This window comes from Microcaecilia unicolor, chromosome 3 (genome assembly GCF_901765095.1).
Source record: "Microcaecilia unicolor chromosome 3, aMicUni1.1, whole genome shotgun sequence".
NCBI classification, from domain to species: Eukaryota; Metazoa; Chordata; class Amphibia; order Gymnophiona; family Siphonopidae; genus Microcaecilia; species Microcaecilia unicolor.
In genome coordinates, this window is record NC_044033.1 from 265,304,899 (window position 1) to 265,318,548 (window position 13,650).

At 40.9% G+C, this 13,650-nt stretch overlaps 1 protein-coding gene across 1 annotated transcript in view; it reads left to right on the forward strand.

The window, feature by feature from the left end:
- Positions 1-13,650, forward strand: part of LOC115464618 (putative methyltransferase DDB_G0268948) — a 145,557-nt gene that overhangs the window by 107,955 nt on the left and 23,952 nt on the right. The window contains 1 exon segment of the mRNA XM_030194980.1: positions 11,664-11,764. Within this exon segment, the coding sequence (XP_030050840.1) occupies positions 11,664-11,764 (101 nt within the window).

Consider the following 13,650-nt stretch of genomic DNA (forward strand, 5'->3'; position numbering starts at 1 on the left):
CACCATGTATACTTTGGAGGAAAGGAGAAACAGGGCTGACATGATATAGACATTTAAATATTTGAAAGGTATTAATCCGCAAACGAACCTTTTCTGGAGACGGGAAGGTAGTAGAACTAGAGGACATGAATTGAGGTTGAAGGGGGGCAGACTCAGGAGTAATGTCAGGCAGTGTTTTTTCATGGAGAGGGTGGTGGATACATGGAATGCCCTCCTGCGGGAGGTGGTGGAGATGAAAAAGGTAATGGAATGCAAACATGCGTGGGAGAAGCACAAAGGAATCCTGTTTAGAAGGAATGGATCTACAGAATCTTAGTGGAGATTGGGTGGCGATGCTGGTAATTGGGAAGCAAAACCGGTGCTGGGCAGACTTCTATGGTCTACGCCCTAATCGTGGCTGAATAGATAGGGATGGGCTTGAGTGTAAATTTTAAAGGGCTTCAACGTTAGCTTCAGAACTTTTAGTACAAGAAGAGTGCTGGGCAGACTTCTACGGTCTGTGCCCTGAGAATGGCAAGGACAAATCAAACTTGGGTTTACATATAAAGTATCACATATCAAGTAAAATGAGTTTATCTTGTTGGGCAGACAGGATGGACCATACAGGTCTTTATCTGCTGTCACTTACTATGTTACTAGGTTACCATCCTCTTCATTTTTACTATGTACAGGAGCTTGCATGGGTAAATATAAACCACCTGGGTTGTATTGCAATTTGTTGAACGCTTCAGGTAATATATTCGATTAGTGATTGTCCCTTCAGCTTTATCACACTGAACACTGAACGTGCGGCAAATGTAAAGTGTGCAGACACTGATGCTAGATAATTTTGTACATCCAGTCACTAATTGAATATACCACTGAAGCGTTCGACAAATTGCAATTTAACCCAGGTGGTTTATATTGTCATTCGCCCATACAAGCTCCTGTACGTAGCACAAATGAAGAGGATGGTGAAAACCATACTAATAGAGCCCAGGAGCTGCATCAGTAGCAATATTCAATCAGCACCACTGGTTTTTCATTGATATGAGGCAAACCATGCAATAGATGAAAACTTTTCAAGTCCAAACTAGATGGAGGGGAGGTGACATACATAACCTATTGCTGCAGGAAGAAGGAAGAACAACATTATATCTTCAGTCTTAATACAGTAGCTCCAAATGATCTAAATGCAGAACTAGACCTCACACCCTTTAAAAGATTTTAGATACTTGTATCATTAAGCAGATATAGCTGTATATGACCGAAGAAATGATCCTATTTGTTTACATGTATGGATTCATTAGTGTGACACATTAGCTATTTTATTATAGGGTTTTTTATCCTTTGATTGAGTTGTATTTCAAGGATTTAGGGGTATAACTTATAACCAAATGTTATTATAACTCCCTTCAGTAAAGCAGATCACAAGGCAACAAATGGTTGATTCTGCATAGGCGCCCCGTATAAGAGGCTTGGGGAGGCTAGCCCAACTGTGACCTGCTTCCCCTGCCTTCTCCTCGAATTCAGCAGGGCAGCCAGGAACAACAAAATTGTACTTTCCTCTCCTTGCTGGCGCGCCCCCCCGGCTCATTTCTTACCGGCTACAGCTGCCTTCCTGGCTCGATAGGCTCCTTCCCCAGTGGTTCCGGCTCTGCCGGAACTAACATCCCACCCAGAGGCGGCCGCAGCCAGTCTTGCGCAACAGAGTAGAGCGAAGTCTTCTGGCCGGACCGGTGCAAACAGCGAAAATGAATTGCTGCAGGCAGCGCCTCTGCGGTACATTGAGACGGGGGGCAGATACCAGGCTGCCGGCAGAGGAGAAGAAGAAGAAAGGGAACTTTGGTGCAGACCAATACTTTGGGAAGGGGGGGTCAACTTCAGAGAGTGAGGGAGTTGCTGGGCCGGGGAGGGGGTATTGGGGAAGAAATGGGGATTGGGAGGGAAGGTATAAAATGTATTTTATATATCTACGGGAGAAATATTGGGGGAGGGGAAGGTAAAAAATATATTGTATCTACAGGGTGGGGGGTGGAAGGGCCCATGAAAGTTAATTCTGGGCCCACATAATACTACATAGAGAACATCATAGTAATGCAGTCTCTTATTGCTTTGTTGAACAACTGGTGAGGGGACAAGGTGATGATACTAGATGTTGAAGGGAGGAGAGAGAGATGGGGAGGCATAGGGGCAATGTTGGATGGTGGTGAGGGGCAAGACAGTGGGGCAATACTGGATTGGGGCAGAGAAAGAGGTTTTATAAGTTAAAATAAAAATAAATATTTTGTTTCGTGCAGATCTTGTTTGTTTAAACATAACTAAATGGGCTATAAGCCCCTAATGCAGTCCATTGGTTTTCTTATATTTTGTTCTTGTGATGACTTATGCTGTACCAAAGTTGAAAACTCATCTCTATCTAGTCGTTAGTAGAAGGAACTCATTGTGAACACTACCCACCCTAATAGGTTGTTTTGTGGCTGTGCATGAGGAATTGTGATATTATGATCCCTTGTTTCACATTGAAATATTGTTTCATATTGTAAGCCACATTGAGCCTACTGCTATGCGGGAAAATGTGGGATACAAATGTAATAAATAAAAAATATTGCTGATGGTCTGTGTTTACCGTATGGGTGGTATATTGGTGTATTAGGGTCTGCCCAGTGTAATATTTACAGTGCTGCCTTTTCATGCATAATGTTACTTCACTAATGTGACCATTTCATTTTGGGATTTTCAATGGATGGAAATAGCAGTGTTTAATAATTGATAACATTTTTGAATAGTATACATTGGTTAATATGTGCTTTGAACAACCACTTTATTCTTTGACATATGATACATATCTAATATCTAAATTTAATAAAAGGTATTAATTGTGACTATTTTAGTTTTACTTATTTTTTTTCTGTGTGTTGTCAGACAATTATGGATATAAGCCCCACCCCTGGCACCACCCCTAACTCTGCCCCCTTTAGCCTCCCCAAACAGTTGGGCCACCGACCGCCTGTGTTGATTCTTCTCTTTATTACCAAGTTGCCTCTATTTGCAATTCGTTACCATTGCAGATCCATGTTTTATCAAGTTATTTAACCTTTGTGGAAGGCACTTAAAACTTGTTTATTTTGTGAATATTTATGATCTAAACATTGGGTTGTAGGTGTAGTTTGTAGCTTCCATATTGTTTTCTGTTTATCTTGGTTTTGCCTTCAAGACTTTTCTATTTAGAGCAGCCTTCCTGGACTGAGAGGGACTGCAGAAGGACGGTTGGGTCTCTGCTGGACTCTGTTTATACTTAGATGTTTGTGTGTCTATATTTGGGTAGTTAATTGATTTATGGTTATGCTCTAATTTATTACTTTTCTGTTGTTTTATTTATACTTCCTTTTGTATCATTTTTGTAGGTTTTTTTTTCTATCCACTCTTATTTTGTAAACCGCTCAGAGGGTGTCCAATGACGCGAAATATCAAACTGAAATAAACTTGGAAATAAACTAGGAAACTTGGTGATCCGCATTGAACTAATTCTGATATCTGCAGAATATAAGCCTTGTATAACATAACATAATATAATATAACACAACATAACATAACATATTTTGGAAGGTATAAATTGTGCAGAAAAATGTATGATACACACATTGGATGTAGATTGCTACCAGTATACAGTCCCTTTGTTTTATTTTTACCAGTTGTTTTAACACATATATAGTTTAAAAATTTTTTGTTAAGGTTACTTCTCTAATTTTAATAGTTGATTCAGACTTAGATCAGCAGATAGCACTTTTGGATAGATATCTTATGTAGTTGTTTTTAGACTCACAAAGCACGTTGCACTTTTTCAGACGTTATTTTTATGCATTCACGGGATAGACTTTTATTCACCTAACGCACACGGTACACCTTTTTATTGGTTTTCTTTTTATTGAGATTTATTGCTCTGTGTGTATTATCCATATTTGCACTACAAAGTGTGTCCAGATTTTGAGCATATTGGTCACATACTAGTTGCAGTATTTTTTCACAATATTAACTTTATTATAACACCGGAGTGCTAATCAAAGGCCATTTTAGTAATGTCATTCAAAAGAGTTTGCTTTTGCACTTTAAATTTCCCGCCTGGGTCCTTTAGCTCTGTCTCATTTTTCAGATGGACATTGTGTCATTTGTGTTATAAGGAGAGGTAAGGAGGTTTCTTGGTTCTTTTCTGCTTCCATTGTAATGTCCCTGTGAGGACTTTAAAACACAGGATTCTTGCATTTGATCATTTGAGGAGTTTCTTATTTTGACGGCTCGGCGAGGAGCTTTTCCCACTGAGATAAGAGCTAGTGGTGAATAGTAAGTAAAATATCTCGAGGTAACCAGTAATAGTTTTGTTTTCATAGATATATGAAAGTGGAGTGGAGGAGTGGACTAGTGGTTAGAGCACCAGCCTAGAAATCCATAGGTGTCCAGTTCAAATACCACTTCTGCTCCTTGGGATCTTTGGCAAGTCACTTAACCCTTCATTGACTCAGGTACAAACTTAGATTATGAGCCCTACAGGGAAACACCCAGTATACCTGAATGTAAATCACCTTGAGCTACTACTGATAAAGGTGTGAGCAAAATCCAAATAAATAAATATTGTGGTCGCGTATAGATGATTTCTTTGATGCACTGGGTTTACTTAGTGATGTTACTACTACTACTATTTAGCATTTCTATAGCGCTACAAGGCATACGCAGCGCTGCACAAACATAGAAGAAAGACAGTCCCTGCTCAAAGAGCTTACAATCTAATAGACAAAAAATAAAGTAAGCAAATCAAATCAATTAATGTGTACAGGAAGGAGGAGAGGAGGGTAGGTGGAGGCGAGTGGTTACAAGTGGTTACGAGTCAAAAGCAATGTTAAAGAGGTGGGCTTTCAGTCTAGATTTAAAGGTGGCCAAGGATGGGCAAGACGTAGGGGCTCAGGAAGTTTATTCCAGGCGTAGGGTGCAGCGGGACAGAAGGCGCGAAGTCTGGAGTTGGCAGTAGTGGAGAAGGGAACAGATAAGAAGGATTTATCCATGGAGCGGAGTGCACGGGAAGGGGTGAAGGGAAGGACGAGTGTGGAGAGATACTGGGGAGCAGCAGAGTGAGTACATTTATAGGTTAGTAGAAGAAGTTTGAACAGGATGCGAAAACGGATAGGGAGCCAGTGAAGCGACTTGAGGAGAGGGGTAGTATGAGTAAAGCGACCCTGGCGGAAGACAAGACAGGCAGCAGAGTTTTGAACCGATTGGAGAGGGGAGAGGTGACTAAGTGGGAGGCCAGCAAGAAGCAGATTGCAGTAGTCTAAACGAGAGGTGACAAGGGTGTGGATGAGGGTTTGGTAGAGTGCTCGGAAAGAAAGGGGCGGATTTTACGGATGTTGTAAAGAAAGAAACAACAGGTCTTGGCGGTCTGCTGGATGTGAGCAGAGAAGGAGAGAGAAGAGTCAAAGATGACCCCAAGGTTTCGAGCCGAGGAGACAGGGAGAATGAGAGAGCCATCAACAGAAATAGAAAACGGGGGGAGTGGGGAGGTGGGTTTGGGGGGAAAAATGAGAAGTTCGGTTTTGGTCATGTTTAATTTCAGGTGGCGTTGAGACATCCAGATAGCAATGTCAGACAAGCACGCTGAAACTTTGGTTTGGATGCAAGGTGAGATATCAGGGGTAGAAAGGTAGATTTGGGAGTCATCAGCATAGAGATGGTAGGAAAAGCCATGGGATGAGATTAATGAACCAAGGGAAGAAGTGTAGATAGAAAAGAGGAGGGGACCAAGAACAGAACCCTGAGGTACGCCGACAGGCAGAGGGATAGAAGTAGAAGAGGATCCACCAGAGTGAACACTAAAGGTGCGGAGGGAGAGGTATGAAGAGAACCAGGAAAGGACAGAGCCCTGGAATCCAAATGAGGACAGGATATCAAGGAGTATGCTGTGATCGACAGTGTCAAAAGCAGCGGAAAGATCAAGAAGAATGAGGATGGAATATTGACCTCTGGATTTAGCCAGTAATAGGTCATTGGAGACTTAGTAAGAGCAGTTTCGGTTGAGTGGAGAGGGCGAAAACCAGATTGTAGTGGGTCAAGAATAGCATGTGAGGAGAGAAAATCAAGGCAGCGGCGGTGAACAGCACGCTCAAGTAATTTGGAGGGAAAAGGGAGGAGGGAGATGGGTCGGTAATTAGAGGGACAAGTAGGGTCGAGTGAAGGCTTCTTAAGGAGAGGTGTGACCACAGCATGTTTAAAGGCAGTGGAAAGTGAGAGGTTGAGAATGTGACAGATAAAAGGAATAAGAGCAGGTGAGATGGCATTAAGAAGGTGGGTGGGAATGGGATCAGAGGAACAGGTGGTACATTTTGAGGAAGAAAGGAGAAGTGTAGTTTCCTCTATAGTAACTTCAGGAAAGGAGGAAAAAGAATGAGGGGAAGGAGAGAGAGGGGAACGGACTAGTGGAGGGAGAGGTGGCGAGGTAGAGAATTCAAGGTTTATCTTTTGAACTTTGTCGTGAAAGAATTCAGCAAGGGTCTGAGGAGATAATGAAGGGGGAGTTGGGGGAGGGGGCACCTTGAGGAGAGAGTTCAATGTGGTGAAGAGAAGTCGAGGGTTAGAGCCAAGAGAGTTGGTCAGTTCTCGTGTTCTGTATACATATGTTGTTTTGGTTACATTTCTCATTTAATTTCATTACTGATCAGCCAACTGGGCAGATATGCATTTCTGGGAAGCCCATCTGGTCTGTTTATTCATTGTTACATTCCACATGTGTTCTTTAGTATTTTTCTGCACCACTATTTGCTTCTCTCTAGCTAAGTGTGAAGTGCGCCTTTATCATTTCTTGTCACTCATAGGTACTTTGGATAAAAGTATACTTCTCTGTCACAATTATTGCCTCCGATATTCATACTTCACTGTCATGAGCAGGGACGTAGCCAAACCTCACGGTGGGAGGGGGCCAGAGCCTGAGGTTGGGGGCACATTTTGAGTGCCACCCTGCCGCCCCCTACCACCACGCCTCACCTCCTCGCCCCCCCACCGCCTCACCCCCTCCCACCGCCTCACCTTGCCCCCTCACAAACAAATACCTTTGCTGGCAGGGGTCCCCAACCCCCGCTAGCTGAAGCCTTCTTTAGTGCGGTCTCCGGCACAGCTGCATTCGCTGTCTGCCCCTGCTCTTCTTTCTTTCTGCTCCTCCTGTGCACGCTGACGCTGAGAGCGTCTGCGTGCACAGGAGGAGCAAGAGGAAAGAAGAGCAGGGGGCAGACAGCAAACGTGGCTGTGCTGGAGACTGCGCTGAAGAAGGCTTCGGTTGGCAGGGGTTGGGGATCCCCGCCAGCCAAACCAGGGGCCCAGATGAAATTTGCGAGGGCCCAGGCCCCTGTGGCCCTCCCATAGCTACACCCCTGGTCATGAGAAGAGAATAGTTTTGCTTATATAATAGATACTATGCAAGTTTCTAATTTTACATCTCTTGCTGCATTTTATGCAATAGCATTTTCTATTTTGTTCCAAACCTGTAAACTATTTGCTCCATATAGACATCTTTTAGAGGTGTATTTTTACTTTTTTATTAGATCACCCGTTGTTTTGGCACTGTATCTGTGGAGCTTATCTAAAGAACAAACATTGCTTTAGTCTTGATGTGCAAGGGTACAATTATAATTCATTGTCAGTCACATTGGTCTATTATTCTGTTAAGCAAGAGGGTTTTTTTTAAGTAATTACCTGAGATAATTAACTACCATTTGACTTGTTTCTTTAATCAAAGTATACTGCATGCCTTCTGCATTTGCTCGGACAACTAGATCTTTCGTAATCAAGATTTTTACTCATCAAGATAATTAATATAATTGGTTGAACATCTGGATTTGTAAAACAGTATTTCATCCGTTCAATTCAGGTTTTGTCTCTCTGTATGAATTTATAATGAAATCATTAAAACAAATCCACCTGATGAAAAATGACAGATCCAATATACCTAGAGCTAGTGGAAGGAAAAAGCCTCAAAAAGCTCAAAAATCTTTCAAGGTTTAAAGAGCTAAAGGGATCTATAAAGATCCCTACCCTTTCATCATTGGCAAAAAAACCCTTCCTTAAAAAGTTGAATTTTTAATTTTTCAAAAATGTTTTAAATAATATGCTTCTTCTGTTGCTCAAAATAAATCAGTATAGTCCTTGCTAACAGGCACATTTATACCTTTTATCAAATGCCAAAAAACAGACACTTATCTTTGCAGGACCTGTATCATATTCAATTATAGAGCCAAACCAGTAATGCGATAACAGTCCACTCGCCCCGGGCCAACAATGGCCAGCGTTTCGCTCAGCTTCCTCAGGGTCCCAGACAGCAGAAGCTCTTAGGCTCTTATGTCTATCTTGCATCATCTCTGGCACTCCTTAATCCACACCTGCATTTTTTGTTATAGAGAGACCTCTGTATGAATTTGTCATTTTTATTATCATCCTACTGATTTTAGTTTCATTTTAAAACTATTTTTATGCTTGTATGTCAGTCAGGGTATTAATTTGATTTAAAATTGCTTTGTTTTATGACTGTGCCATTTTTAAGAACTTTACTTTTTATCATTTGTATACATTGTATGTTTTTAAATGTTTTATAGACTCCTGAGGCATACACCAAAGACGTTCAGTGTGTAGCACCTGACACTTCAAAAGGGAAAGTCCGCTATGGCACCATGGTTTTCCCTTCTTCGTGGAGGTTTTAACTGGACAAAGAGGGGCAGTTTCATCAAATTTACTGCATAAAAGAGAATCCTAGAGACAAACCTGTCTGTTAATGGGAAATGTGGGGAAATCAGCCAGGAAGAGTTTGGAAAAGGTAGAAGTGAGTGTAGATCACTAGTGGATAATTATCTGCACCATGCAGTCTGCTGAGGTGGGGTAATTACAGAGAAATAGTAGGTTAGGTAGAACAAACGAAGAAATCATCAGTTCAGGAGAAGGGAATGGAATGGAAATTAGCAAAAGACGAAGATAGAGAAGAGCTAGAAACAACTAGGTTTAAAGTGTGACCTGTAGAATGATTAGGTATGTTGATGAGCTGGGATAAGTTTAAATCTAAAAGATGCTTAAGAAATAAAGAAGAACGGGAAAGATTTGAGATGGCAACGTGAATATTTAAAACCCCAAAAGCAGTTATGTGAGGGATTCTAGAAGTGGTATGAGCCAATGTTTGATATACGAGATTCCATTCAGATACTTTTAGAGAGAGTGAACAGTAGAACAGAAGAATGTGAGCAGTGATGCACCCTGAGAGTTTTTTTGTTTTTTGTTACATTTGTATCCCGCGCTTTCCCACTCTTGGCAGGCTCAATGTGGCTTACATGGGGCAATGGAGGGTTAAGTGACTTGCCCAGAGTCACAAGGAGCTGCCTGTGCCTGAAGTGGGAATCAAACTCAGTTCCTCAGTTCCCCAGGACCAAAGTCCACCACCCTAACCACTAGGCCACTCCTCTACCAGAACCTCTGGGTATGGGAAGCTATGGGAAGAGCGTTCTCTAATAGTGCATTTGAAAAAATTATAGCGAGACCCCCACCATGTTTAGAAAGTCTAGTGGAAAATACAGTAGAATAATTAAAGGGCAAATAATGCAACAAGTAGGATTCTTCCCCCAGGACGAGCCAGGTGTCCACCAGACAAAGAATATCAATGTAATATTGAATAATTAAGTCATGGATTAAGTCAGATTTGTTAGTGTGAAGTATGGCAATTTAAAAGGACTACAGAAAAAGGAACCATTGAAATAGGATTTACTAGGGTAGATTCACAGATTATCATGTTATTAATCTATTTGGTATGCTGAAAATCACTAGATGATTTGGGGCAGTGGCCATAGTGAACAGGAATAGTGGAAACAGGACTCATGGCAGCATCAGATGCCACAGTAGGTATTAAATTAATGTAAAAGCTACAGAGAATAAAAACTAAAATAATTAAAAAAAAAAGACTGGATTGTTGTGAAAAAAATGGATATTTATTTATTTATTTATTGCATTTGTTTCCCACATTTTCCCACCTCTTTGCAGGCTCTATGTACTACTACTACTACTAGACATTTCTATAGCGCTACTAGGGTTACGCAGCGCTGTACAATTTAACAAAAAGGGACATTTTTATACAGTGCATTTGTATCCCACATTTTCCCACCTCTTTGCAGGCTCAATGTGGCTTACAATACATCATGAATGGTGGAAATATATAAGAAAATAGACAATTTAGCTTCATATTCATTTTTGCACCTGAGTTGATCTCCCCAAGGAGCTCGACCAAGGAGCATGACCTGTTTCTTGTGCATCTACCTTTGGTGTATGCCACCGTGGCACAAATGCTGCAACTAGGGTTGGTTATATAATCATTTCTGTCATGTCCAGGTGAAGCGGTCATCATGTGGCATCGAAGAATCAGTTCGGTAAAAGGCTTTTAAGCCTCAGCAGCAATATTAGCAACCTGGAAAAGATAAGACAGTGTAACCAATAATATAGTAGTGCAAAGAGCTGCAACTAGGGTTAGTTATATAGACACTTCTGTTGCATTCAGATAACATGGTCATCACATGGCATGGAAGAATCTGTCTGGCAAGACCATTTCAGCCTCAGTGGCAACCAATGTTCCCTCTAAGTGGAGTGCATGAGCAATTGCTCATACATTTTAGGAGTATCGCTTACAGATTTTACTTGGTTGCTGACAAAAATGTTTTTGACTTGTTGCTCACATGAAAAACAAATTTTGCACACACCAGGCCACTCCTTAAAGGAAACATTGGTGGCAACATTAATGATTTCTGTTGCATCCAAATGATGCGGTCGTCACGTGACACAGAAGAATCAATCTGGTAAGGGCTTCTTGGCCTCAGTGGCAACGCTAGTAACCTGCAAAAGATAAAGCAGTGCAGCTAATAAAATAGCAGTGTATACACTCCAAAAGGCAGCAGAATAAAGTGGATGGGCACTGGTGAAGTAGCAGGCAGGGCATTGGGCACCAGACAGGATCTTCTCTCTTTCCATATGATTCACAGAGTAATCGCTTGGGACTGACACTTACATCACAGCTGTTCTGGTGTTTTGGAAGGGCGCTGGCAGATATCGCTGTAGACTAGGCAGAGCACTGGCAGCCACTGAGTTCCAGCAACCTACGAAGTGAAGAACCCTTGAGTAACTTCTGCCCCAAATGTGTACTATTCTCACATGTACATCACACACTGGACAGAGAGTGCACACTATTTAGGTATGCCAGAAGAGTGCATACTCTTTTAAAAATGTGTGCACTCAGAGACATTGCTCCAAAACAAAAATTAAGGTGGATGAATCAAAACAAAACCAATAGTGCTACAAATGTCATGGGAAATGAAACACAACTAAAATTTTGGAGCTGCCCATCCTTACAGTTTACCTTGCACATGTTATTCATACAGTCAGTTAAACTGGAGCAAAAAAAAAAAAAAAGAAGCATGTATGCATTTCACATTTGAATCTGTGCACAATCTTTTAACACTGCCTTGGGAATGTCTGTTGTTTAACACAGCTGAAAGTAAGAGTTCTATGGAATCCTGTATATAATTTTAGCAGGGCAGAGAAGGGTAATTTTCAACTAAGCACTTCTACTATGGAGTTAGATCACAGGCTATTCTTCTCTTAATTCTATGTTGTCATCGCAGGTGTGGCATTTTCTTAAGAGTCTAGGACCTTATGGATATTTGGTTATTAAGACAAAGTACCAGGAGATATTTGATGCCATACCGTTCCCTGAGAAACAGATGTAAGTAAACAATATAAAACAATTTTCTCTATTTCTTTTTGCATGCCTGTATATGCTTGTATATATGTGTACGTCTGTGTTTATATATAGACAAGCGTGACTGCACTGAAACTGAAAAAGTGGTCTGTGAATTGGGGATATGTACATCTGGGATGGGGATTTGAGGGTGAACATTTGTTTTCTATGGTGCTATCTCCAATCTCTTCTTCCCCTGTGTTGTCTTACCTCCCCTTTCCTCTCATTCTCCTTCACTGTCCCTATTTTCTCCTTTTCCTTGTACTCTTACCATCTTCCTTACTGTTGCAATCCTTTTTCTCCTTCTTCCCTTCCCTGAACTCATTCTCTCATTCCTCCTTGATCCCATGGGGGAGTTTGATGGCATTTTCTAACTCCCCCTAACCATATTATCTCTTCCCATTTCCCCCTCATGATTGGGGGAGGGGTGTCAGGTGTGTTGGGATGAGGAATAGTGTGGGGGTTCATGATGTGTGAAGGGTGTGTGTGGTGGATGAGGGAGACATGCAGGTTGTGTGAGGAACAGTGTGTGGAGTGATAGGGTGGGATGTCAGGTGTGTAATGGGTAAGGAGGGTGCTATGGGTTGTGCGATGAATGTGGAGAGTGAACGAAGTTAGTAAGTGTGTATTACCTTTTTGTGTGTGTGTGGGTGTATGTGTATGTGTGTGTGTGTGAGGGGTGTCTTCATTTTGTTCCCACTAGCATACTGCTGATTCCACTGATGTGAATAGTGGAGAGTGAGGAGGAAGTGGTCCAAGATAGATGAGCATGGAATCTGAATGTTTCTTTGGCAGCTCCAAGCCCAGTGACTTCTGCTACATTTCTCCTGACCGCTCTCAATGTCCAAGCTCAGAACATCCTGGAAGCCTGTCAGTGCTGGTGCTGCTCTCCCTTCTTCATTGTCTGAGAGAAATTTGGCACTCTTCCCATGGGAGGCCACAGAAACTAGGGGTCCTTGACAATTGGTTTAATGATAGTTCATCTAAGGAACAAATGGTCTAATGACAATTGGTCTAAATTGCACAACAGCTAATAGGTTAGTTGGTTTAATGGTATAATTGATCTAATGTGCAATTGGTCTCAACAAAAGAGGAGACAGGATATTGATGCAAAAAATCAGTGTAATTGTGTAAGGAAAAAACTACAGAAAGATACAGAAATTAAAAAATTAGCACACAAACTTTATGACAAAAGTTAATTATATAACCTTATATATAGGAGTGAAGAAAGTTAGTATGAGAAAACTAAAAAGCATGAACATTTATCAATGTTGTTCTAAAAATGCAGATTATGGGCAATGCCATATAGAAAATCCAGAATATTGTAGGAAGTTTGTTGTGCAAAAATGGACATAATACGATCTTCATGGCTTCTTTCATAATTTTTCTGTTTCTTTCATTGCTTATCATGTATTATGCATTCCATCTGACCTTCAACATCTTTCTAAAAAGCAACAAGGCAAATGATCTGCAAAATCCAATATGGAAAAAGAAGCCAGCAGATCAATATAACATCAGAAAGATATTATTGAAGATACCGTATGTAAACAAATTGCCCGACACAGGCTGTGTTTCGCCCACCAAGGGCTGCGCCAGGGGCTACAATCAAAAAACAGATTGAATTATAATAAATAAAATATCAAATTTAAAATATAAAAACAACATACTTAAAAACAACATACCACCATAGTTTTTCATATATTCATGAACAAATAGATAATGTATAAAATGATAATAAAATGTTATACATACATGTATGTAAAATCTAAACATGAATAAATAAGTATGTGGTGTACATAGAAAGGACCACTTAATACAAATAAATAAATCATCCCAACACAAAAAACGCTTATATGTATTTAAAAAAATGT